We start from the raw sequence: 24002 nt of genomic DNA on the forward strand, positions 1-24002 counted from the left end.
TTTATGAAAATATTTAAAAAGAACAACAGTTGTAAATTATGTTAGATTATACACCACTTTTACATATATGGTTTTATTTTAATTTCATATAAGAGCCTTAGGTAGAGAGGGCAAGCATTATTATTCTCATTTACAAATGAGGCAATGGGAATGCCTAGAGATTACAGTGACTTCCCCTAGGTCAAGGAGGCAGGACGGATCCACTTTTTTTGCCCACAGATCACTGTTCATTTTGTGCCAAGGCCAGTAGGTCCTTGTCATTGAAGAAATGATTGACATATGGTGTTTAAGGAATTGGATTCTCACTTGAGTATTAGTATTCCTATTTTAGTTTTGGGAGATGACTGTAGCAAATGGGAGGCTTCTATCCCTAGGGGAGAATCCTTCCTGTCCTTTTCCAGCTTCTGGTGGCTCTGGGCAGTCCTTGGTGTGTCCTGGCTTGTAGCTGCATTACTCCTATCTCTGCCTACATCATTGTATGGCCTGTGGGTCCCTTTGTTCTCTCTTCTTCTGATAAGGACATCAGTCATTGGACTTCGGGCGGCCCACTCTAAACCAGTATGACTTGATCTTAATTTAACTACATCTGCCAAAACCCTATTTCTAAATAAGGTCCATTCTGAGTTTATGCATAGATGATTTTAGTGGGACATTATTTCCCAAAACAGTTGAAAATTGAGCAGTAAAAGTAAAGCACAGTCTCCCTACCCCCTTTGATTATTCCTCATTGCAGTCTAGCCATGCCTGATGGGAAGTAAGATGAGTCCCTATAATTTTCTTTCTTTCTTTTCTTTTTTACTTAAGTAATCTCTACACCCAACATGGGGCTCGAACTTACAACCCTGAGATGAAGAGTCACATGCTCCACCAATGGAGCCAGCCAGGTGCCTTGTGTCTCTGTAATTTTCATTTCATATTGCAAAGGAGAGTCATAAGGCTCTCCCTCATCAGAGGATACTCCACAGATGGATGGAAGAGGCACACTTTGAATTTAGGCCTCTAGGGATATGGACAAACCAAAAGAATGACCTTGTTTCCAAGTTCTGGGGCAGAGTTATTGTTGAGTTTGTCCTCCATAGGCTGATTCAGTCTCAGGAAACTTTGGAGAGATTCTGGGCAGACAGTCAAGAGTAGCCCACAATATAAGGGCTGACAAGATTCTGAGAGGCAACACAATAGCTAAGCTAATATAAATCCTTTTCTGGCCACTGGAACTCTAAAAGGCTACTTTACTCCTTCTTTGGTAGAATTCCTTTAGGTCATTTGGTGGGAAGTTTCTGTTGTTTCACGGTGATGATATCACTAAACATCCCAACAATAATCAGCATCCTTAAAGGAATCCTCTCACACAATAGCAAAGTTCAGGGAAAGAAAGGGTGGCATAGGTAGGTAGTAGGACATTGAGCAATGGAGAGTCAGGCAGTCCTAGGGGAAACTTACTTCATTTTAATGAGCTTTCATTTATCTCATCTATAAAATGGAGATGATAATGCCTACTTCATAAGATTGCTTGAGATAGAAATCATGCAGCAGAGTTTGGCACACTGCCTGGCATTGAATGGGGCCCACAGAAGTGGGAACTGCTGTTCAGACAGGAGGGAAGGAGAAGGTGGATTTCTGGCTCCATCTGGAGAGCTGGTGGGTGGAGGTCACCCTTGTCTATGTAAATGGAATATACAGGCCAGGAAGAAGAAGAGTTCTCTTCTTCTTTCTGGGGCTCCAGTGTCATCATGGTGCTCTTACTTCTTTGTACAGACATTGAATGGAGCGGTCCTCGGTCTCATCCTTGGCAAAGTTCTCCCAAGGCCCTGAGCCATGAGCTCTTGAAAGGTCTGGATTCTTGGGTCCTTTTGATTCCTGAGGCTGTAGAAGCAGTGAAGATATTAGTGTTACTCATGGAGTCTACAGATCCACACAGGTGCTGAGCTCTTGTGAAGGACAGGCTCCATAATGCTGTGGACATTGCCTCAGTGGGCAGTTTGGGTCTAGTCTCTGTCCAGTTTATTAACCATGGCTTTGCGTGATTGACTTGACTGGCCTTGGCTTCTTCTATTTTCTTGCAAAATGAAAGATTTCATGGGAATTGCCAGTAAAGTCAGTAAGGAGAAAGGAAAGTGACATAAATGAGGATAAACAGCATCTGACTCGTGGTCTCGGTATTGGGGAGCAGAGGAGGGACAGTGGCAAACCAAAGAATGTTCTCCATCTCTAAAGAGAATCGCCACTTGGCTGGAAGTCTGGATTTTTAGATGAAATATCCCAAATTTTAAATGTAGGTTGAAAAACACACTGCATAGGACCAACAAACCACAGTTTGGCCAGAATCTGTCTTCAGGCCACCAGTTTTCAGTCTGTGGGCTATGGTGTCAAGGAGCCATAAAAATTCTTTGATTATGTGATTGCCTGTGGTGCCCCAATTCTGCCACAGAGAGGAATAGAGATAACTTTTCGTAAAGGGCTGTTTGTAAATGTTAGTGCCATTTGTGAAATGTTAATTAAAATATTTGGTAGGGGCACCTGGGTGGCTCAGTTGGTTAAGTGTCTGCCTTCGGCTTAGGTCATGACCCCTGGGGTCCTGGGATTGAGGTCAAGTCTGAGTTCCTTGCTCAGTAGGGAGTCTGCTTCTCCCTTATTGTCTTTCTCCATGGCATGTGCTTCTGCTCACTCTCTCAAATAAATAAGATCTTTAAAAATAAATAAATAAAATATTTTGTAATGCTTTTGACCCTTGAACAAATGGGTTTGAACTACATGGGTCTACTTATATGCAGATTTTTAACAGGAATGAAAATGCATTTTCTATTCCTTATGATTTTCTTAATAACATTTCTTTTCTCTAGCTTATTTTATTTTCAGAATACAGTGTATAATATGAAGAACGAACATGTATTAATAATACATATAATCCATAGAACACAAAATATGTGTTAGTTGATGATTTAGGTAATCAGTAAGACTTCTGGTCAACAATAGGATGTTAGTAGTTAAATTTAGGGGGCGTTGAAGGTTATACATGGAGTTTTGACTGTGTAGGTGTCAGTGTCCTTATCCCCTGCATTGTTCAATGTACTTTTATATTTTTGTATTTCTGAAGTTTTTTAAATATGTATACTTGGTCATTTAATAAGTATAATGACTCTATGAAACGAATATTATTACCCTTTTCATTTTCTACATGGGACAGTTTTGGGCAAGAGAGAGGTTCAACGATTTGCTGAAAGTTGCTGAGTGAGTTAGTGACAGTCAGGAGTTGGTTTCCCCAGGTCCTTGGGCTCTGAAACTCAGGATCCCTTAATTCTGTACCGTATCCCACATGTATGTTACCTGTTCGTCGGCCTCCCGTGCTTTCTCCTCCTTACATCCTTTTTTCCTGTTTATCTCCAGGCTGCTGTGCCAGCATCTCCTTCTCAGGAGACCTCTGCTAACCACTGCATTTCAGAGTAGTTCCCCTGTTGCTCTTGATCTCAGCGCCTGTTTATTTTCTTTACAGTACTCATCGTGATTTGTAATTATTCTGATGCTTATTTGGCTCTGCATTTATTGGTCAGTCTCTGCTATTAGAATGTCCGTGCTGAGAGGGCAGGACATGCCTGTTTGCTGTTTTATCTTGGGTCTGCAATCAGGGTAGGGCTGGCTCATAGCAGGTGCTCAGTACTTGTGCATATGTGTGTGTGTGTGTGTGTGTGTGTGTGTGTGTGTATGTGTATAGAGAGGTCTGCTGGCAGAGTTCCTCCTATTCAGGTTTGGGTTGATGAAGGGGCTGGGAAAGAGAGGAGGTCTTACTATAATTTGGTACAGTAGGTTTTCTTGCCCCTTCTCCAATGTTCTTTTGTCTCCTTTTCCTAAGCTGTCTTTCTTCCCAGGTACCCAAAGTTGGGAGCCTGCCCCTGACTACCGAAGTTATAAAAAGCCTAGCAGCTCCTCCAGCCCTAGAGAAGAAGCCACAGGTGGCCTACAAGACAGAGATCATCGGAGGGGTGGTGGTACACACGCCCATCAACCAGGTGCTGGGGCCTGGGACTGCCTGGGGGTGGGGTGTATGGGAGCATCTATGCCAGTGATATGCATAGAAGAGGGTAGCACAGAGGATAGATAGTTGACGGTGGGGGAGTCAGTGCAGATGGAGTAGTGAAGAAAATCCAGGACAGGGGTGGGCATGAATAAGGGCAGTGCAGAAATCAGGGCCACTGCATCTTGGGGCTGTGTGGACAGTATGTCCTACACCCTGCATGGGAGACCAGCACTTGTAAGTCACATGGGAAATGGGGCTGGGGCAGGCAGATGAGCCTGGAAAGAAGCCTACTGTCCCTCCTTCCATTAGGGTGTTTGTCCTCTCACCTGGTTTGTATTCTCTGTCCTTACCTTTCTCCTGGGTCTGCCCCACGTTCCCGAGCCTTGTTCTGTGAGATCACCAGTATGGTGCCTGACAGAAGCAAAGTGAATGTTTGCTTTCTTGTTTATTTCTTTGTTAACTGCCACCCTGGGTAAAGAGGCAAGAGAGGATTCGCCAGGGGGGGCTGCGTGAAGCACACGTTTGCTGCCTGAGGAACAAGGGGAGGTGCTAATCCTGTTGCTGTTTCCTTGTAGAATGGTGGGGATGGGCAGGAAGGGAGTGAGCCTGGGTCCCATGCCATCCTTCGAAGGTCTCAGAGTTACATCCCCACGACGGGCAGCCGTGTTCCTTCCGGGCCCCCCCTCATTAAGAGTGGCTACTGTGTGAAGCAAGGGAATGTGGTGAGTGTTGGTGCTGGGGCTCAAATGGGTCTTGGTGAGGCCTGGGAGCAGTGGGTGTGGGCAGGGCACGGGGGAGAGCTGGTTGGACGGAGGAGCTGCCTTCCTTGGCACTAACTACCTCCCAACCCGGTGGGAGGTTTGCAACTTAACATTCACCCCTGCATGTTGGAGGCATTGCCCCTGATAGAAGTCTTTGTAGGCTCCCCCCACACCCCCACCGCTGCCAGCCCTACCTCAGCCCCAAGTCTGAGTGTGGGAGCCCAGCTTCCTTCTGGCCAGGTACCCAGAAGCATAGAACTAGAATACCCTCTGGAATGCTGGGGCCTCTTCTTAATGTCCTGTTCTTTTTATTTCAGCGGAAGAGCTGGAAGCGTCGCTTCTTTGCACTTGATGACTTCACTATCTGCTACTTCAAGTGTGAGCAGGTTTGTAGTCGTTCTGGAGCCCTTCTGATAGGTCATGGAAGCAAGAGGCATGTGGATAACACCCACACGTGCATGCCTGATTACAGATGCAGACACATGCACAGGCTTAAGAGGTGCCCCTGTCTTCTGTCTATCCACCTGTGTGTGTTTCCTTACACTGATAGAACAGCATGGCCTTAATTTCCTCCTTCCCTCTAAACAGCAAGCTGCTCTGTAGTCAGGGCCACAGAGCATCTTCTTAGAATTTTTTCCTCTCTTGATAGTTATTTTGAGACCTTGCCTGTTTGCACCTGGTTTTAGCCAACCATCTCTGACCAGAAAGGTACATTGGTCAACTGGTCTGGGCTCTGGCATTACGTGGATAGCCTCACTTATCTATCTTTACTTATTTTTTTCTGCCAGGACCGAGAACCGCTGCGCACTATATTTCTCAAGGATGTTCTCAAGACTCATGAGTGTCTGGTCAAATCTGGGTAATCATCTGTGCTTATTCTTTTCTGATCAGAAACCCTATTTGCCTGCTTAAATCTTTATTTACTATCCGTCTGAGGCTCTATTCAGGAATCTTTCTCCATGCACAGGACAGGGGTGGATATCTTACCACATCCAAATTGATGCAGCTAAGGGATCATACAGTGCAAGCCTATCTTTTCCCACTACCTTACTCTGGCTCCCGAGGTGGGCTGAGCCTATAAAATAATTTTCTGGTGGAAAGAAAGAATATAGGAACAAAGAAGAAAGTGGTGTTGGGATGTGTTAGAGTTAGATGCTTATTGCTTAGGAGATGGAGGGCTCAGAGCAGGGACTGTGCCCTTAAGGTCAGTCTTATCAGCACTTCTGGTTAGATCACTGATTATGCCATTACCTCTTCCCTGAACTTCTTATGCCTTCTTCTCCTTTTGACAAAGTCCCTGACATCCCCTTAACTCAAGGGTAGTTCATAGCACCTCTCTGTGCCTCCCTTTGGATGTTACTGCTTCTCACTAAGAAATGGTTTACCTCCCAATGCAATGGTGCATGGGATGAGTCTGGGATCTGGGCACCTAGGGAAGGGCTCTCCCATAATCCAGTACAGATATAGATGCCCTTAGGGCTAAACTTGAGAAACCCAAGGGTATCTGGGCATCTAGAAATCCTCCTTTTGCCCCTTAATCTGCAGTCTTTAGAGACTGTGTCTCCATCCCATGGGCTGTGCAGTGCAGAGCCAGCATTATCAGGGACTGATGGTCCCTATTGGCTGCAGGCAGACTGTTCTCACATGAAGACATGGGACAAGTCTCGCATGCTGACAAATGCCACATGACCCAAGGAAACAGGGACTGAACTGAGGCTGTCCTGACTCTTGGAGATGACAGTTGCAGAGTAGACATTAGGGAAGTTCCCAGTCATGATTTGTAATCCATGCAAGTCGCCATAGATGGAAGTTCCAGAAACGTGGTTTCAGGGGTTGATGGTGAGCAGAGGAAAGATTGGACATGACTCATTGCCAGAGACAGTTCCTGACTCCCCTGACTCCAGAGGGCCTGTGCAGACAGGTAGGTGTACGACCACCTGGGCACGCCAGGCAGCTTAGGGAGCACAGGTGACATTCAGCCCCAGGAGTGCTATGCACCTCTCCTAAGTCCCTTACTGCCAGAGTCAGGCTGACTTCTTAGTGAAGGAATTAAGGCTGCTGAAGATGATCAAGGGAGGAAGTCCCCATAGCTCTGTAGGTTCTAGGCCTATGAGACCGTGCAGCTTCCCTATACCCAGTCAGTAAGCTTTAGGACATCTGTGGACTCAACAAACATTTGTTAATTTAAGTTTAATTGAACTGAACTGAATTGAATTGAAAGGCAACATGTAGCCTGAGAAGTAGATGTGACAAGGCTGGGGATTTCCTCCTTGCTTTGCTTTTACCTCTTCAGTAGTTGATGACATGAGTGAACTGTGGGTGTGTGTGAGTAATTTAAAAAACCAACACATTTTAGCCAGAGAGAAGAGCCATCTCTCCTCGGAAAGTAGTAACGGTCAGTGAAATATGTTTCAAGTGGCCACTATGTAATATGCATTGTAGCAGACGCTTTATATATGTTATGCACTGATCTTGGGGGTGGCCAGCCTGATAAGGGAGGTCTTCTCATCCCTACTTTACAGTTGGGGTACACAGGCTCACAAAGACTTGAAAATATTCCTAAGATACCTTTTTTTCCAAGTGGAGTCTAAATGACCCCAGGTCTTTCTGACCTCCATCCTGCTGTCCCTTCTTGCGTGGGTCTTTAGTCTCATACTCCTCCATTGCCCAGTGCCCTGTCGCGCTGGCCCCATGCTGGCCATGTCCTAATTCATGAAACCAACTAATTCATGAAACCAACTCTGCCTGTGATCAATCCTTTTTTGGAATTATTCTCACTCTTGGTGGACAACACCAGTCTAACATCTAATTGTATAGTTTTGCTTTATTTTTGGTTCTTTCATTGGGAAAGCATTAGACCTGGATACACACAGCGGGCACTTAACACTGCAAATAATTTTGGCAGGTTTGAGGTGTGTCTGTGAGCGCTAGCTCCTTCTCACCTTCTTCCCTGCAGAAGTCAGGATTCTTCTTCCCAAACTCATCCCCGATTTGAAGCATCTTAAAGTAGTCTATTCTCTCCTTCTGTTTCTCCTTAGCTCCCTGTCTCACCCCAGTGCAGGGTGGCACAGAGAGGGAATTTCTTTTTCTTTTTTTTTTTTTTTTTTAAGTTTTAAAGATTTTATTTATTTGAGAGAGAGAGCATGCAAAAGCATGAATGGAGGAGGAGGGGCAAAGGGAGAGGGAGAAACAGACTCCCTGGTGAGCAGGGGGCCCAATGTAGGGCTCAATCTCAGGACCCTGAGATCATGACCTGAACCAAAGGCAGATGCTTAACACTGAGCCACCCAGGCACCCCCATAGAGCAGGAATTTAATGAAACTGATGGTATAGGGAGGAAGGCTTTGGAAATGGGAGTTGGTTCTCTTAGGAGAGGCAAGTGGTGGTGGAGTGATTAAAAGCATAGACTCTGGAGTCAGACCTGGGTTCAAATCCTTGCTCTGCTGTTTACTAACTTTGGCACCATGGATAAGTCACCTAACCTCTCTGAGCCTGGGTTTCCTCGTCCACAAGGTGGGGAGAATCTTAAGTTCTTTATTGGATTATGGTGAAGATTGATTGGAATAGCACACACAGAAGCACTCAAAGAACAGATTGGTGGTTGCTGGGAGTGGGTAAAGGGTATCAAAAGGTATTAACTTCCGTTTATAAAATAAATAAGACCTAGGGATGTAATGTACAGTATGGTAGCTATAATTAATAATGCTATATTGCATATTTGAAAGTTGCCAAGAGAGTAGACCTTGAAAGTTCTCATCACAAGAAAAAAAGAACTTGTAACTATGTGGTGACAGATGTCAACTAGCCCTCTTGTGGTGTCAATTTACAATATATACAAATACTGGATTATTATGTTGCATACCTAGAGCTAATAAAATGTTATATGATAAATCTTTCTATATGTATTTATATATTTATATATAAATAATATTTTACATGGCAATAAATATGTAAAATAATTGATGGATTATATTTACATATTTATAAAACCAATAAAATGTTTATCTGCTTGATCCTGAAAAAACCACTTAAAGCAGTGCTTTGCACAAAGAACTATACATCTTAGCCACTAACCCCCCCCCCCGGGGGGGGCACCTGGTGTCTTAGTAGATTAGGCATCTGAGTCTTGGTTTCAACTGGGATCATGATCTCAGGGTTGTGAGATGGAGCCCGGTTTGGAGCCTTGCATCAGGCTCTGAGTGCAGCAAACAGTCTGCCTGAGATTCTCTCCCTCTCCCTTTCTCTCTGCTCCTCCCTTACCGTCTGTCTGTTTGTCTGTCTCTCTCAAATAAATGTCTTTAAAAATAATATAAAAATACTCCCCCCAAACACACAACTGTAGGTGTTATGGGATGTGGTAGATATTAGGCAGGAAGTTTTAGAGGGAAGAAAAGGAGCTTTATCTTGTTAGAACTGGTGGTAGGGTGTATGTGTGTGGTTTCCATGCAGATGGTGAAGCCTCCTGAAAGCCTGTAGGAAGTGAAGCTAGAGGAGACCCCCTCATGTTTTCTTGAGGCAGAGACTGGAGGAGGAATGACCTGGGAGCCCCCTTCCATGCTAGAGGACACTGGAGCCTTGACTTAGGATGAATCAGGTCCTAAACGTGTGTGTGCAGGCATGCCTGGTAACTTTCTTTCTCTTTGTCTAGTGATCTCTTAATGAGGGACAACCTGTTTGAAATCATCACAAGCTCCAGGACCTTCTACATACAGGTAAAAAGGTCACTCTGAGAAGAGTCTGGTGTTCTGTCTCTGTGAATGGTGTGGTAATGGGTCTCACCCTTACCTCTGCTTTCTCTTTTATTTTGTTTGAAGTTTCTAGGTGGTAAATTTAGCCCCTGGTAGTCAGTCTGAGTCCCATTTTATTCTAAACAGGATGTTTGCCAGAAGCTTTCCAACCATAAAATAATAAGAGCAGGTTGAGCCTCTGAACTGGGGAATGTGAGTTTGTACCAGCTGCTCTCAGCTGCTGGGCGCCAACTAAGCAGAGAAAAGGAGAACTAGCCAGTGGTTTCACTTCTCCTTTGGAGGGTATTTATAAGCCCCGCCTGTGTAGACATCACTGTGTGTGGAAGGACAAAAGCACAGAGGGCCCTGTGCAGGCACCAGGTGCAAAGCCCAGCTGCACAGAGAAAGTCATTGTTTGGGCTCTGACAGTTCAGCTACCAGAAGCTTCTCCCTCCACCCACAGCTTTGGAGTCCTCCCAGCTCTTTCTCAAATCATAGGAGGGAGAAAGGCAGATACCCGAGCAGGGCCCAGGCTTTCAGTGCCAAGTCCATATCCGAGCTGGCCTAGCAGTGCACAGAGCATGCCTTGATCCACACAGCATTGTGATGATGCTGCATCTCTGGCATACAGACTGCCATGTGATGCGATGCTTTAGATGTGGGACTCCTCAGCCAAGGCTTTTCAGGGTTTCCAGTGCTCTTTCTTTGTTCCAAGTGTCAGTCCCCCTGAGTACTGTCCTATCCACAGAGCTATCCCTCCCTGGTTTCTTGGGCAGCAGCTCCATAGTCTTGAGCTGTCTGAGCTGGTCCTCCTACCTCGAGCTGAGCTGACATGCTAGCAGTCTTTACCTGTGGGCTCCATTCATTCACTGAAGCATGTGTCTTTAGGGAAGAGATAGCATGAGGGAGCTGTGGATCACATTACTGGGGTTGTTAGAGCTGGTTCCATTGTAATTCAAGGACAAAGTTGAAACAGTAGGTTCAAAAGAGTTTCCAGTTCTTGCGTTTAACAGGGATCTCTAGAGTATCCTTAGAATGCCAGGCATCTTGCCTCATACTGGGGACACAGTGTTAAATTGAACAGATCTGAACCAGAGGGAGAGAGAGAGTCAAGTAAACAGGCAATTAAAACTGTGATGGGCTTGGGAAGGGAGTGTTGGGTAGATGAACACAGGGGAGTTTTTAGGGCAGTGAAACTATTCTATATGGTTACTGTAGTTGTAGATGCATGAAATAGAACGTTATAGCACAGGGAAGAGTAAAGAGTAAAAAACTTTATGTGAATTTAAAAAAATCACTCAGGAGGTCCGGTAACTCCAGCATGGTATGCAGACTGTGATGGAAGAACCTAAATGCATTACAAGGATGGAACAGCCTCACTGAAGGCATGGGGCAATAAAAACCAAAAAAAAACCAAAAAACAAAAAACAAAAAACCCCAAACTCCCAAAACCAAAAATAACAGTGTGGTAAGTGCTACCAGTATAGTGAGTAGCAGTTGTCATGGGAACTCATGAAAAGGGCACCTTCCCCTGTTTCAGAGAGTCAGGGATGGTTTCCTGAAGGAAGACACATTTAACCTGAGTCAGTTGGGGGAAAAGTGGCCCATGCAGAGGGAACAACACGTGAAACAGCCTGGAGATAAAAGGAGCACAGAGCAGATGGCAGGCTGGAAAGCCCATCCAGAGGGCCTATGCCTTATAGCCCTTGTTAAAGAGCTGACATTTTATCCTGAAGGTTAGGGTCCCTTGAGGTTGAACCAGGGGAGTGGCCCAGTCAGATTTGCCTTCTAAAAATACTACCTGGGCAAATGATCAAGCTTTGTTTTCCTCATGCATAAAGTGGGGATGATCTCTCTCAAGCTGACTGCATTACTGGTACGCTGGCTGTGAGTTTCCAGGCCCAGCACAGTATACACAGGATGAAGCAGGGTAAGACAGGAGGGAGGGGGGGAGAGCAGATTGGGGGCCACTGTAGTAATTCAGGTCAGGGATGAAGGAAGCTTGAACTAGGATGGATGGTGAAAAGTGGACAATTGAAAAGCTATTGAAGAGTATTTCTTGGGACTTGGTTGTGGATTAGATGTGGGTTGAGGGGATTTAGGGGAGGCAAAGCTGCTGCTGGGTATTTGGCCTGGGCCTCAGGGTGCCTGGTGGCAGCAATCACTCAGACCAGAGAATAGGAAGAAGAACCAGTGAGCATAAAGACCACCTTGGTGTTGGGGATTCTGGGTTGATAGTGTCTATGGGACATTCGAGTTGACATGAAGGTCCTTAGAGAGACAGTGCCTGACACACGGGCGGTACTAAATATTTGTCATGTAAACAGTTATGCTGGGTAAGAGCTTTGGACTAGAGAGAGTGATTTGGGAAACATGAACCCCAACAAAAATGATACTCAAAACACTTTTGCACAAAACGTGTGCACATTGACTAGAAGATTCTCATCACATCTGTCCTCCTTTGCCTCTTGCTTCCACATTTCTGGGATAAAAGAACAGTAGCATCTCCCTGAAATAGACAAATGAGCGAACAGACAAGTCCGTTGATGGCACCTAACTCAAAGAGAATGGAAAATCGAGAAGGATGTAGAGTAAAAATCATTGAGAATACATATTAATTTATTTTCAGATAGCAACTAAAAACTCATTTATATTAGCACAAGCATAATATTTATGAAAAACAGGTCTATTTCTAAAATAAAGCAACAAAAGTAGCATTGGGTTTTTTTGTTTTGTTTTTGTAAATCTCTTTAATGGCTTGCTTAATAGAGGGTAGCAGGATTCTCATATCTGTTTCTGCATTCTATCTGTGGCCATATGTTGTTTTGGTTGAAGAATATGAAGAAAATCTGGCCTCATACAGATATGTATTTGGAAAAAAGGAATATTTTAATACCTTTTTCAGATAATTGTGGATATTTTTCTTTGATTCTATATCAAAACTTGACAACGGTAGTTTCTTAATGTTTAGGTGCAGTGTGGAATTGGAAGCCAACATAACTTTCATACTCCTACATTAAAATCCACTGGTCAATTTTACCCTTTAAATGGATCTTTTTTTACCAATGCATGATTTTGTAATTGCGTGCAATGGTCATTAAGAAAATAGTGGTCGCACTGAGGTATGCAGATCTTTCAAATGTTTACATATTTTATTCTATAATATCAAAAAATCACATTTGTTAATATCACCACAAGGATCATCATCAACAGAGTCTTAAGTACAGAAAGCTGTCTGGCTTATGGAGGAGGGTGCAACCTTTTAAAATTCTAATTTTGTTTGAAAGCTCAAAATTTATCATTTGCCAAAAAAAAAAAAAACTTTCATGATTTTGCTTGACTAAATGGACTCCTTTCATCCATTTTTGAGAAAGGTCCACCATATCCCTAAGCCTGAGTAAGTTTGACAGTTTGTCAGTCACTTGTTCCAGGTAAAAATGGTGTTTTATGCAAAAGGTAAAAGCGTGTAATGATTTATTCCTACTGTTTGGTGCCAGCAGCTTTTGCCACCATGCCTAAGTGGCATTCGGACCTACTTCCTAGTATGTTCAGTGAACTGCCTGAAAGCCACGTGTGCTCGTTATCCAGTGAAGCTAGAGCAGAGAGCAGGGCAGCTGTAGGCAGAGCACACAGACTCCTGGACAAGGCACAGAGGCCTGGGCAACAGAACAAGGCAGGCTTCCAACTGTTGAGGTGTTGGTCATTGATCTGTCACATGTGCCTTCTGTGTCACATGTAATTTGCAGCCTAGGATGTTACTGTGTTACTGTTTATTGGATACTCAGATGGGACAGGCACAGTGCTAAGTAGTTTACAGGCAGAGTATAACTTAATTTCTTAGCAATCTCTGAGGCCATCTCCATTTTACAGATGAGCAAACAGAGTGTCTGAAGTCAAATTATTTGTTCGAGATCATAAACCTGAAGAATTGTGGAACTTATTAGGAGACACGTAGTCAGGTGCTAGAGCAGGACCTACTCACTTGTGTTGTTTAAAAACAACCTGGATGGGATGCCTGGGTGGCTCAGTGGTTGAGTGCCTGCCTTTGGCCCAGGGTATGATCCTGGAGTCCTGGGATCGAGTACCACATTGGGCTCCTTGCATGGTGCCTGCTTCTCAACCTCTGCCTGTGTCTCTGCCTCTCTCTGTGTGTCTTTCATGAATAAATAAATAAAATCTTAAAAAAAAAATAAAAGCAACCTGGTACAGAGCCCAAGATGTAGAGGGTGTGGCCACAGACAACTGGGAGAGACCAGCTTGTGGAGACTGGCTGTGATGGCAGGTGGATCATGGTGACCAAGATCCAGGATCTGGGAATAGTGGGGTATCTAATCTTGGGGTGTCAGCAAGCTTATCAGCAGGTAGACTGTTGTCAGTCTTGGACAAGGATCAAAATGAGATTTCAATCCTTGGAATACAAGGCATGCAGTGTTCACCATTTCCCCATTTCTCAGTCATAGAAGGTCAAGGGTATTAGGTTGGAGGATTTAGTTATTCCAGATGAGAAATGTAGTGCAGCCTGGTTTGAGTAACTTGGCATAAGCCCAGCTGTCAGAATTAGGAAGCTATGTCAGGTTAAGAGTGGTAATATGAGGGCTCAAATGTCAATTTCAATTGCAGAGTGTTGGGCTAGAACTCTTTGGATACTTACTGTTTTTCTTTCTTTCTTTCTTTCTTTCTTTCTTTCTTTCTTTCTTTCTTTCTTTCTTTCTTTCTTTCTTTCTTTCTTTCTTTCTTACTTACTTACTGTTTTAATTTAGACTACAGGGTGAATGACATCATTTAGAACTGTGTAGTACCCAGCCTCGACAATCAAATGTGGCTGGGCTGTGTCTAAAGACAGGACTGATTCCTGAGGAGAGAACAGGGATTTTTAGCTGTTGGGAAGGGGGGCAGTGCTGAGGTTGGGAATAGAATGGAGATGGAGAATCCTACAAATGTTGGATAGCTGGAGTGGAAACCACCACGGTAGGTCCTGGAGGCTTGTTACTGATGACCCCTGGAATTCATTGCTTCAAACTGTTGCATCCGTCATGGTACTGGGTTCATAGTAGGTGCTGGGTAAAAAAAGCTCCTTGGACTACAATAAACTTCAGGCTGCAGTGATTCCTCTTCATATGCTTTGTTCCTCTCACCTCAGAAACTGTTCTCAAGGACAGAAACCCTACTTTTTCTGTCCAGCCAGTGCCAGAAACAAATGCACACACTTAGGTATGCAGGAAGAGGTGAAGGTCTGGGTGTGGCACTTCCCTTTTTTTTCTCCTGAGTCTTAAGCATCTTTTAGGCTTTTTGTAATTCACCCTGGGGTGCATGGACTTATTTTTTTTTCTTAAACCTCTGGTTCACCTTTGAGCAGTTGCTTTAAGATATTTTGGGGGGTTTTGATGAAAGCTAAGCATAGGCTTTCCGTTAAAGATAGACATACACATATGCCGTATGTTTGCATACAGTTTTTGAGGTTTCACTGAATTTTTGTTGCCAGTGAATCCCAGGTCTGAAACTACTAATAGAAATTATAATTGTGGGATCCCTGGGTGGCGCAGCGGTTTGGCGCCTGCCTTTGGCCCAGGGCGTGATTCTGGAGACCCGGGATCGAATCCCACGTCGGGCTCCCGGTGCATGGAGCCTGCTTCTCCCTCTGCCTATGTCTCTGCCTCTCTCTCTCTGTGTGTGACTATCATAAATAAATAAAAAAATTAAAAAAAAAAGAAATTATAATTGTGATCTCAATAAAGTGAGAGTCTGTATGTTTTCATTCTTGTCACAATATCTGCTTTTCTATTTGGGTAATATTTTCATTTTATTATTATTATTATTATTTTTTTTTTTTATTGGTGTTCAATTTACTAACATACAGAATAACACCCAGTGCCCGTCACCCATTCACTCCCACCCCCCGCCCTCCTCCCCTTCTACCACCCCTAGTTCGTTTCCCAGAGTTAGCAGTCTTTATGTTCTGTCTCCCTTTCTGATATTTCCCACACATTTCTTCTCCCTTCCCTTATTTTCCCTTTCACTATTATTTATATTCCCCAAATGAATGAGAACATATAATGTTTGTCCTTCTCCGACTGACTTACTTCACTCAGCATAATACCCTCCAGTTCCATCCACGTTGAAGCAAATGGTGGGTATTTGTCATTTCTAATAGCTGAGTAATATTCCATTGTATACATAAACCACATCTTCTTTATCCATTCATCTTTCGTTGGACACCGAGGCTCCTTCCACAGTTTGGCTATCGTGGCCATTGCTGCTAGAAACATCGGGGTGCAGGTGTCCCGGCGTTTCATTGCATTTGTATCTTTGGGGTAAATCCCCAACAGTGCAATTGCTGGGTCGTAGGGCAGGTATATTTTTAACTGTTTGAGGAACCTCCACACAGTTTTCCAGAGTGGCTGCACCAGTTCACATTCCCACCAACAGTGTAAGAGGGTTCCCTTTTCTCCACATCCTCTCCAACATTTGTTGTTTCCTGCCTTGTTAATTTTTCCCATTCTCACTGGTGTGAGGTGGTATCTCATTGTGGTTTTGATTTGTATTTCCCTGATGGCAAGTGATGCAGAGCATTTTCTCATGTGCATGTTGGCCATGTCTATGTCTTCTTCTGTGAGATTTCTGTTCATCTCTTTTGCCCATTTCATGATTGGATTGTTTGTTTCTTTGGTGTTGAGTTTAAGAAGTTCTTTATAGATCTTGGAAACTAGCCCTTTATCTGATATGTCATTTGCAAATATCTTCTCCCATTCTGTAGGTTGTCTTTGAGTTTTGTTGACTGTATCCTTTGCTGTGCAAAAGCTTCTTATCTTGATGAAGTCCCAATAGTTCATTTTTGCTTTTGTTTCTTTTGCCTTCGTGGATGTATCTTGCAAGAAGTTACTATGGCCGAGTTCAAAAAGGGTGTTGCCTGTGTTCTTCTCTAGGATTTTGATGGAATCTTGTCTCACATTTAGATCTTTCATCCATTTTGAGTTTATCTTTGTGTATGGTGAAAGAGAGTGGTCTAGTTTCATTCTTCTGCATGTGGATGTCCAATTTTCCCAGCACCATTTATTGAAGAGACTGTCTTTCTTCCAATGGATAGTCTTTCCTCCTTTATCGAATATTAGTTGCCCATAAAGTTCAGGGTCCACTTCTGGATTCTCTGTTCTGTTCCACTGATCTATGTGTCTGTTTTTGTGCCAGTACCACACTGTCTTGATGACCACAGCTTTGTAGTACAACCTGAAATCTGGCATTGTGATGCCCCCAGATATGGTTTTCTTTTTTAAAATTCCCCTGGCTATTCGGGGTCTTTTCTGATTCCACACAAATCTTAAAATAATTTGTTCTAACTCTCTGAAGAAAGTCCATGGTATTTTGATAGGGATTGCATTAAACGTGTATATTGCCCTGGGTAACATTGACATTTTCACAATATTAATTCTGCCAATCCATGAGCATGGAATATTTTTCCATCTCTTTGTGTCTTCCTCAATGTCTTTCAGAAGTGTTCTATAGTTTTGAGGGTATAGATCCTTTACATCTTTGGTGAGGTTTATTCCTAGGTATCTTATGCTTTTGGGTGCAATTGTAAATGGGATTGACTCCTTAATTTCTCTTTCTTCAGTCTCATTGTTAGTGTATAGAAATGCCACTGACTTCTGGGCATTGATTTTGTATCCTGCCACGCTACCGAATTGCTGTATGAGTTCTAGCAATCTTGGGGTGGAGACTTTTGGGTTTTCTATGTAGAGTATCATGTCATCGGCGAAGAGGGAGAGTTTGACTTCTTCTTTGCCAATTTGAATGCCTTTAATGTCTTTTTGTTGTCTGATTGCTGAGGCTAGGACTTCCAGTACTATGTTGAATAGCAGTGGTGAGAGTGGACATCCCTGTCTTGTTCCTGATCTTAGGGGAAAGGCTCCCAGTGCTTCCCCATTGAGAATGATATTTGCTGTGGGCTTTTCATAGATGGCTTTTAAGATGTCGAGGAATGTTCCCTCTATCCCTACACTCTGAAGAGTTTTGATCAGGAATGGATGCTGTATTTTGTCAAATGCTTTCTCTGCATCCAATGAGAGGATCATATGGTTCTTGGTTTTTCTCTTGCTGATATGATGAATCACATTGATTGTTTTACGGGTGTTGAACCAGCCTTGTGTCCCAGGGATAAATCCTACTTGGTCATGGTGAATAATTTTCTTAATGTACTGTTGGATCCTATTGGCCAGTATCTTGTTGAGAATTTTTGCATCCATGTTCATCAGGGATATTGGTCTGTAATTCTCCTTTTTGGCGGGGTCTTTGTCTGGCTTTGGAATTAAGGTGATGCTGGCTTCATAGAACGAATTTGGAAGTACTCCATCTCTTTCTATCTTTCCAAACAGCTTTAGGAGAATAGGTATGATTTCTTCTTTAAACGTTTGATAAAATTCTCCTGGGAAGCCATCTGGCCCTGGACTCTTGTGTCTTGGGAGGTTTTTGATGACTGCTTCAATTTCCTCCCTGGTTATTGGCCTGTTCAGGTTTTCTATTTCTTCCTGTTCCAGTTTTGGTAGTTTGTGGCTTTCCAGGAATGCGTCCATTTCTTCTAGATTGCCTAATTTATTGGCGTATAGCTGTTCATAATAGGTTTTTAAAATCGTTTGTATTTCCTTGGTGTTGGTAGTGATCTCTCCTTTCTCATTCATGATTTTATTAATTTGAGTCTTCTCTCTCTTCTTTTTAATAAGGCTGGCTAATGGTTTATCTATCTTATTAATTCTTTCAAAGAACCAACTCCTGGTTCTGTTGATCTGTTCCACAGTTCTTCTGGTCTCGATTTCGTTGAGTTCTGCTCGAATCTTTATTAGCTCCCTTCTTCTCTTGGGTGTAGGATCTATTTGCTGTTTTTTCTCTAGCTCCTTTATGTGTAAGGTTAGCTTTTGTATTTGAGTTCTTTCCAGTTTTTGAATGGATGCTTGTATTGCGATGTATTTCCCCCTTAGGACTGCTTTTGCTGCATCCCAAAGATTTTGAACGGTTGTATCTTCATTCTCATTAGTTTCCATGAATCTTTTTAATTCTTCCTTAATTTCCTGGTTGACCCTTTTATCTTTTAGCAGGATGGTCCTTAACCTCCATGTGTTTGAGGTCCTTCCAAACTTCTTGTTGTGATTTAGTTCTAATTTCAAGGCATTATGGTCCGAGAATATGCAGGGGACAATCCCAATCTTTTGGTATCGGTTCAGACCCGATTTGTGACCCAATATGTGGTCTATTCTGGAGAAAGTTCCATGTGCGCTTGAGAAGAATGTGTATTCAGTTGAGTTTGGATGTAAAGTTCTGTAGATATCTGTGAAATCCATCTGGTCCAGTGTATCATTTAAAGCTCTCGTTTCTTTGGAGATGTTTTGCTTAGAAGACCTATCGAGTATAGAAAGAGCTAGATTGAAGTCACCAAGTATAAGTGTATTATTATCTAAGTATTTCTTCAGTTTGGTTAATAATTGATTTATATATTTGGCAGCTCCCACATTTGGAGCATATATATTGAGGATTGTTAAGTCCTCTTGTTGAATAGATCCTTTAAGTATGATATAGTGTCCCTCTTCATCTCTCACTACAGTCTTTGGGGTAAATTTTAGTTTATCTGATATAAGGATGGCTACCCCTGCTTTCTTTTGAGGACCATTCGAATGGTAAATGGTTCTCCAACCTTTTATTTTCAGGCTGTAGGTGTCCTTCTGTCTAAAATGAGTCTCTTGTAGACAGCAAATAGATGGGTCCTGCTTTTTTATCCAGTCTGAAACCCTGCGCCTTTTGATGGGGTTATTAAGCCCGTTCACATTCAGAGTTACTATTGAGAGATATGAGTTTAGTGTCATCATGATATCTATTCAGTCTTTGTTTTTGTGGACTGTTCCACTGAACTTCTTCTTAAAGGGGAATTTTAAGAGGCCCCCTTAAAATTTCTTGCAGAGCTGGTTTGGAGGTCACATATTCTTTTAGTTGCTGCCTGTCTTGGAAGCTCTTTATCTCTCCTTCCATTTTGAATGAGAGCCTTGCTGGATAAAGTATTCTTGGTTGCATGTTCTTTTCATTTAGGACCCTGAATATATCCTGCCAGCCCTTTCTGGCCTGCCAGGTCTCTGTGGAGAGGTCTGCTGTTACCCTAATACTCCTCCCCATAAAAGTCAGGGATTTCTTGTCTCTTGCTGCTTTAAGGATCTTCTCTTTATCTTTGGAATTTGCAAGCTTCACAATTAAATGTCGAGGTGTTGAACGGTTTTTATTGATTTTAGGGGGGGATCTCTCTATTTCCTGGATCTGAATGCCTGTTTCCCTTCCCAGATTAGGAAAGTTTTCAGCTAGAATTTGTTCAAATACATATTCTGGCCCTCTGTCCCTTTCGGCGCCCTCGGGAACCCCAATTAAACGTAGGTTTTTCTTCCTCAGGCTGTCGTTTATTTCCCTTAATCTATCTTCATGGTCTTTTAATTGTTTGTCTCTTTTTTCCTCAGTTTCCCTCTTTGCTGTCAACTTGTCTTCTAGGTCACTCACTCGTTCTTCCACCTCGTTAACCCTCGTCGTTAGGACTTCTAGTTTGGATTGCATCTCATTCAATTGGTTTTTAATTTCTGCCTGATTAGCTCTAAATTCTGCAGTCATGAAGTCTCTTGAGTCCTTTATACTTTTTTCTAGAGCCACCAGTAGCTGTATAATAGTGCTTCTGAATTGGCTTTCTGACATTGAATTGTAATCCAGATTTTGTAACTCTGTGGGAGAGAGGACTGTTTCTGATTCTTTCTCTTGAGGTGAGGTTTTCCTTCTAGTCATTTTGCTCAGTGCAGAGTGGCCAAAAGCAAGTTGTATTGGGAAAAAGAGAAAAAGAGAGGAGAGAAAGAAGGAAAGAAAAGAGAAAGAGAAAAAAAAAAGGGAAGAAAAAGAAAAAAAAAACGAAAAAAAAAAAAAAAGAAAAAAAGAAAAAGAGAAAGAAAAAGAAAGGAGAAAAGAAGGGGGTGGGGGAAGGAAACAAATCAAAAAGCAAAACAAAACAAAAACAAAAACAAACAAACAAAAAAAGAACCACCGGGGAGTATCTTCTGATTCTGTGTTCTTTAAGTCCCTTGGCTTCTCCTGGAAGTTGTCAGTCTAGCTGGTGTTCTGGGGGAGGGGCCTGTTGTGATTTTCAGGTGTTAGCAGTTGGGGGAGCTGCTGTGCCCCTGCCTGGTGCAGGGCTCGGTGGGGGTTGTTTACCCCGTGAGGCCGCAGGAGGAACAGCCCCAGTGGCGGGGCAGCTCTGGAAACCTGGATTCAGCTCCGGCAGGAGCTCCGTCTGCAGGGCCTGGAGGCTCCGGGGCGGGGCCGCTGATGTGCTCAGCTGGGGCAGGAGCGTCCTCGCTGTCCAGGGCCCTCCCGGCCTCTGCCTGTCCCGGGGGAGGCGGGATCCTGGGCTGTGTCCCGGCGCCCTGTGCTCCGGAGCCTGCGCTGGTGGATTCGCGCTCCCGGGCCGCGCAGCCCCCTCCGCGGAGCTGCCGCCCAAGCCCCTCCGAGCTGCTCCTGGAACCGCGCAGCCCCCTCAGCACGGAGCCTCTTCCTCTGCCCGAGCCCCTCCGAGCTGCTCCCGGGGCCGCGCAGCCCCCTCCGCGGAGCCGCCGCCCGAGCCCCCCGAGCTGCTCCGGGTCCCGCCGTCCGCTGCAGCCCTTAGGGAGCTCGGCGCACTCTCCTGGGCGCGCAGGTGTCTGTTACTGTCCCAGGGAACCCGAGGGCATCCCCGCCCTCCTGGGTCCTGCTCCAACTCCCCGCGAGCCCCTTTCCGCCCGGGAAGGTCGGTGCAGCTCCTGCGTCTCCGGGACGGGGCTCTCCTGTCCTGGGGACACTCGCCCCGGCCTCAGCCCGGCTCCTCGCGGGGCCCCTCCCCCTTGGAGGCCTTTGTTTCTTTATTTCTTTTTCCCCGTCTTCCTACCTTGATAGAAGCGCGAACTCTTCTCACTGTAGCATTCCAGCTGGTCTCTCTTTAAATCTCAGGCCGAATTCATGGATTTTCAGGATAATTTGAAGGTTTTCTAGGTAGTTTGGTGGAGACAGGTGATTTGGAGACCCTGCTCTTCCGCCATCTTGCTCCGAATCCTCATTTTATTATTTTTTAAGTAGCCTCCACACCCAGGGTGGAGCCCAAAGTGGGGCTTGAACTCATGGCCGTGAGTTGAGACCTGAGCTGAGGTTAAGAGTTGGATGCTTAGCCAATTGAGCCACCCAGGCACCCGCTGAATAATATTTTTAAATAACATTTGTTAAACATTAAAATAATGCTTACTAATGTTTATTATTACTATCTTCATGTCTAGGTTAACTCCATAGGTTATCTAACAGAAAATGTCCTTAAGTAGGATTAGAGAATGGGGGAAAAATATAATTAGCAAACATTTTCCAACTCTTAATTACTAAATGTTTTGAGAAAGAGATTTAATTATTTTGCCTATCATATTAGCAAAGACCTAAAAAAATTCTAATACTTTATTCTAGCAAGTGTGTGCACAAAAAAAATAATACAGTGGTGGCAAGTGAAATCTATATTGTTGGCTAGAAATCTGGGCAGATGTAACAAGAGCCTTAAAAGACTGCATACTCTTTAGAAACATTCCCAGGAGCTGAAGAATCTTAAGAATGAGAAAAGCTTTTTGCACACATGTGTGAACAGCAGCATTGCTTATATTAGAGGGGAACTGGAAACTATTTAAGTGTGTTTTAGATGATTTTGTGTCTGACTCCCCAGATGTTAAGTTAGGTAGTCCTTCGTTTTCTCTTAGTGGCTCCTTGCTAGATGGAGGCTGGGGTGAAGACCATTAGGCTCATGGTGTTTTAGGTTCCTGGAGAAACATACAAGTGTGTCAGTGGGTCGCATAGGACAGTCAGATAGGTGGCCTGTGGCTTGTGGAGCAACATTTGGAATGGGGGTTCTGTGTTGTGCCCAGGGGGTGGGGTGGGGGTAGAAGTAGCTTAATAGCCCTGGAAACTGTAATCATACGGATCGTGCAATCTGTTTCACAAAAATGCTGGACCCCCTGTATGATGTGGGAGATGTTTGTCTCTCCCTCAGATCCCATCTCCATCTCTCCCAGTCTTCTGACATTTCCCCTTACCAAATCCTCTGTCTCCCTTGAAGGAAAATATCTGAGAAATGCTCTTCTAACTGGTGGACAATTTAATTACCTCCATCTCATTCAACTCAAAGTAGCCGAATAGGTTATCTTACTTGATCTTGACAATTTAATCCTTAGGTAGGAATTATCTGCAGTTTGAGTATGAGGAAACTGAAAAAAAAAAAAAATCTCAAGGAGAGGCCAGTTAACATATATATAGCTTTGGAATTTAAGACTTCCTTCATGTCCCTTGTGTAATGATAATGAACAACAATAACTAACATTTTAGAAGCCCTTTCTGTGTGTTGGGCACTGTTCATACTGCTTTACCTACATGAGTTCATTTTCTTGAAATGAAAAAAATGTGCACATTTTTTTTGTGCACACACTTGCCTTTTCTCAGTCTACTTGTGGACCAGGATAGCCCTGAGATTAGTAAAATACCTTCTGGAAGAATTTTGGACACCTGGTCCTGTTTCTCTTTTTGGACTAAGGTTGCTTTTGTCTTTTTCTTGGAAAACCAACCATCCAGTTGTCACCCAACTGGGAAATGCCCAGGGGAGAGAGAATCAGGTAAATTTACAGTTCTAGCATGTGAGAGAGGAGGTGTTCATAGTGGGCATTTGTTGCTACACCTGCTAAACCCACTGTGCAAGGATGTGAAACTCTTTCTTTCTTTCTTTCTTTCTTTCTTTCTTTCTTTCTTTCTTTCTTTCTTTCTTTCTTTCTTTTTTCTTTCTTTTTCTCTTTCTTTCTTTCTTTTTCTTTCTTTATTTCTTTTTTTTTTATAATTTTTTTTTAAATTTTTATTTATTTATGATAGTCACAGAGAGAGAGAGAGAGGCAGAGACACAGGCAGAGGGAGAAGCAGGCTCCATGCACCGGGAGCCTGACGTGGGAATCGATCCCGGGTCTCCAGGATCGCGCCCTGGGCCAAAGGCAGGCGCCAAACCGCTGCGCCACCCAGGGATCCCTTTCTTTATTTCTTTTATTTCTTTATTTCTTTATTTCTTTCTTCCTCTCCTCTCCTCTCCTCTCCTCTCCTCTCCTCTCCTCTCCTCTCCTCTCCTCTCCTCTCCTCTCCTCTCCTCTCCTCTCCTCTCCTCTCCTCTCCCTTCCTTTCCTTTCCTTTCCTTTTTCCTTCCTTCCTTCCTTCCTTCCTTCCTTCCTTCCTTCCTTCCTTCCTTCCTCCCTCCCTCCCTCCCTCCCTCCCTCCCTCCTTTCCTTTCCTTTCCTTTCCTTTCCTTTCCTTTCCTTTCCTTTCCTTTCCTTTCCTTTCCTTTCCTTTCCTTTCCTTTCCTTCTTTTCTTTTCTTTTTAGATTCCATTTACTTATCAGTGAGAGCGATCGAGCATGAGATAGCATGACGGGGGAGAGGTAGAGGCAGAGAGAGAAG

The 24002-nt window shown here is 43.7% G+C and overlaps 1 protein-coding gene across 6 annotated transcripts in view; it reads left to right on the plus strand.

The window, feature by feature from the left end:
• PLEKHA2 (pleckstrin homology domain containing A2) overlaps nt 1-24002 on the plus strand; it is an 81964-nt gene that overhangs the window by 52350 nt on the left and 5612 nt on the right. For all 6 annotated transcript variants that reach the window (XM_072776533.1, XM_072776530.1, XM_072776535.1 and 3 more), the window contains 5 exons: nt 3864-4004; nt 4588-4734; nt 5091-5159; nt 5562-5632; nt 9422-9485. In XM_072776533.1, coding sequence (XP_072632634.1) covers nt 3864-4004; nt 4588-4734; nt 5091-5159; nt 5562-5632; nt 9422-9485 — 492 coding nt within the window. The remainder of the gene's footprint in view (nt 1-3863; nt 4005-4587; nt 4735-5090; nt 5160-5561; nt 5633-9421; nt 9486-24002) is intronic.

This window comes from Canis lupus, chromosome 15, assembly GCF_048164855.1.
Source record: "Canis lupus baileyi chromosome 15, mCanLup2.hap1, whole genome shotgun sequence".
NCBI classification, from domain to species: domain Eukaryota; kingdom Metazoa; phylum Chordata; class Mammalia; order Carnivora; family Canidae; genus Canis; species Canis lupus.